This window comes from Oratosquilla oratoria, chromosome 10 (assembly GCF_046742065.1).
Source record: "Oratosquilla oratoria isolate Oo_2021 chromosome 10, ASM4674206v1, whole genome shotgun sequence".
Lineage (NCBI taxonomy): Eukaryota > Metazoa > Arthropoda > Malacostraca > Stomatopoda > Squillidae > Oratosquilla > Oratosquilla oratoria.
In genome coordinates this window covers 58,975,071-58,978,400 of record NC_134786.1, presented here as the reverse complement: position 1 = coordinate 58,978,400, position 3,330 = coordinate 58,975,071, and the positions used below count along the sequence as shown (strand labels likewise).

Genomic DNA, 3,330 nt, shown 5'->3' with positions numbered 1-3,330 from the left:
TAGCCGAACTTTGTGGGGCGTATACGGCCGTCGTGTACCACTTCAACACGCCCTATCGCAACGTCCACTGCGCTAAGTGTAACCACATCGACCCTACCCTCATATTTTGCTACCCAACCGCCGTAGGTCGCAGAGGGAGCGACGAGAGTCTCTTCAACCCCCTCCCTTTCATCGCCCTCTTCGACTTCGAAGACCTGAGTGACGGGAACTTAGTGGGATCTTCGTGTGAAGCTCATCAGATGTGGGACCCGTTCTCCAAACGTTGTCGTAACATCTGCATGAGTTCCCACTTGAAATACCGCAACGGAAGATGCGTCTCTGAGGCACGGGTACCAGGCTCCCTAATGGAGTCCTCTGTTTCTCCGAAGGTGCTTCTATCCCCAACCACCCCCACAAACAACGACACGGCCGAGGCCTTGTTTTCTTCTGCTACTTCCACCAATCTCTTCGAATCCTCCCGCATTACCATGATGAATGGTAAAAAATACAGAAAGATTGATCCCGACCTAAACATTCCTTCATCATCACCATACACCTCCCATCCCTCTTCATCCTCATCCTTCTCCCCCCCATCCTTTTCTCTCATCACTCCTGCTGCCTCGTACACAGAGACGCCTTCCTCCTCGGATGGAACTTCTGAGCAAGAGACAATCATGTTGACTTTGAATATGACCTACCCAACAGATTGCCCAAGGCTCTATCTGCTCGAGGACGAACTCGAAAAGGAGAAGAATGGTTCCATTTTTGTGCCTAAGTACCAGAAAACCTTCGAAAAGGACCAGTACGAGACAGACCCTAACGGCGGAGGCGGGATCATTGTCTGCGCTCCCGAACAACTTTTATTGCAGCAAAGGGGCAAATTCCCCTTCGTCATGGCCTGGGTCACTCTGATTTGTCTGGGCGCTTCCTGCCTTTGCCTTGCCCTTCACCTTATTGCTTTCATCTTCATCCCGAGCCCCAAGAATCTCTCAGAAAAGAACCTAGCTTCCCTCTGCTTTGCCCTGCTCGCCGCCTATGTCACCTTCTTCGCGGGACAATGGACAGTGCCTGGAGGCACCGGATGCTTCGCCGTGGGAGCCATCATGTACTTCTTCTTCTTGGCCTCTTTCTGCTGGATGAGCGTCCTGGCCTTTGACACCCGCAGGATGCTAAGAACGACCACCAGGGATCTTCGTGTTTCCAAGGGGCGACAATGGAGAAAGTTTGTGGCTTACTCCCTGTATGGATGGCTTCTCCCGGGGGCCGCTTTCCTTGCACTGGTGATCATCGACTTGGAGCGTCCCGACGGTGTCCACTGGGCTTACTTGCCAATGATGGGTGAATTCCGCTGCTGGTTTGGGCAACGGAAGGCGCTGCTGGTATTCTTCGCTGCGCCCCTTGGAGTTATACTGTCAGCCAACTTGTTTTTCTTCGTCTCCTCCGTCAGAATTGTCCAGGCCAATAGAAGGTCCAGGATGCAGGCGATATCTCCTACTCTGGTTCCAGTTCCTTCGGAAAGGCAGCGCCTGACCCAATTCCGGCTTCACGTGCGCCTTGCCCTTCTGATGGGGCTAACGTGGGTCACCGGCATTGGGGCGGGCTATCTTAACCTCGAGCCGATCTGGTACATCTTCGTCGTCCTTAACACTCTCCAGGGACTCTTCATCTTCCTCGCCTTCACACGCAAGAGCAGAGCGTTTCCTGAAGGACTAAGAGGATTCGCTAAGAAAATTTTCAATCATGGTTTCAGATTTAGAATAAGTTGAAGGTTGATGCATAACTGTCGATGACAATAGCTCTTTGAGAAGTATGAAGAAGAGCGACTCCTGAATAGTCACACATTATATAATCTGGTCTTCCAACCTGATCTTTGATTCTCGGCATTGGACATTGCGCATATATCCGGTTTTTATCCATTGCCTTCTTGGGTCACTTTTTTAGAACAGATTTAGAATGAATAATAGAGCATGGGAACCTGACCAAATTTCAACCCCGGCCTAATTGTTGACAATCTAACCAATTGGCACCTCACCATGCAAAAACGTCCCTAGAAGAGCAGCTCATGTAACAGGAGGAGGGCGGCTTGCCTCGTTGTCGATGATCAAAAGTCTCAAGGAGTCCCAACTTCTAACAGTGAATTACAAAAATAAAACATCACGACAGAAGACAAAAGACTTATGAAAAAATACAAGTGAGGAGTGACCAGTGATCCATATAACTGGTTGATTACAGCTGGACTTTTGAAGTCAAAAGATCGTGCTACCAAATCCAGTATCCTATTTGGTTTCTCTAGGGAGAAATACAATCCTTAGATATCTATAGTAGTTACTGATGATTACATCAAGATCTTTTACTCTCCACTTTGGTTATCTTTTTCGATAACTTGTAGTTATACTTAATATAATTTTTACCTATGCACATAACTTAACACCTACTTGGGTTAGATTTCATTAGCCATTTTGAGGTCATTGCGCTATTTGTCCAGTTCTTGAATATCCGCTTGCTTCTAGTGATCATTGCTATTGCGCATAGTGCATCAGGAATTGCGCATCAGGAATTTGGAGACAGTAAATCTAAGTCTACAGCTAATGCTATTGATATACACTAGGAGAGGCGTAGTCCCAGAACAGATCCCTGAGGAACCCCGCTTGCAACATCTTTCTAGATAGAAATTTTATAATTCAGAGCAACTCACTGCTTACGATTGTCCAACCAGTTTCTAATCCAAATTAGTAACTCACCTCTTTTTTCCACCCGAAGCAATAGTAGTTAATAGTCTCCTGTGGGACTAATCATCGTTGGCTTCCCGGAATGTTCCTCAGAAGGACATTATAATGTTGAAACAAGTACTGGGAAATTTTACGACCTGCTAGACATTTCTCAAAAACATCATCTTCCTCTCTCTTCTTCTTCGTTCCAGCCCCGGCCCCCTTTCTCTTCCTATTGCATACCTTTACGCCTCTTAATTTTTTTTCTCTTCCTTCTCCTCTCCCTTACTTTTCTCTCTTCACTCCTCCTCCTCTTACACCATCCTCCTCCTCCTCCTCCTCCTCTTCCTCATCTCTCTCCTTACCCTCTTCCACACGAAACACTATCCATCCTCCCACCCACTTTCGGCCCTCTACCCTCACCACCTCCGGTACTTGGCTCACGATCAAATCGACTAATTACAATAATTAACTTTATAAGAAGTACCATAACTATATGACAACAATGGGAATCTGAGAATGGAGAGCTGGTATCTGATGACAGTTGTTCGTGGCCCAACCAACGTGTACTGGTGACAGACATTTCAGTCCAGACCGACATTTCAGTCCAGAAATAGTATGCAATGGCAAGGACAAAACTCCT

The 3,330-nt window shown here is 47.1% G+C and overlaps 1 protein-coding gene across 1 annotated transcript in view; it reads left to right on the top strand.

Annotated features, from left to right (window-relative positions):
- Positions 1-1,745, top strand: part of LOC143028920 (uncharacterized) — a 2,526-nt gene extending 781 nt beyond the window's left edge. Inside the window, exons 1-2 of the mRNA XM_076191273.1 lie at positions 1-477; positions 685-1,745. The exon at positions 1-477 is cut by the window's left edge and continues 781 nt beyond it. Coding sequence (XP_076047388.1) covers positions 1-477; positions 685-1,745 — 1,538 coding nt within the window. The remainder of the gene's footprint in view (positions 478-684) is intronic.
- The last annotated feature ends 1,585 nt before the right edge of the window (positions 1,746-3,330 follow it).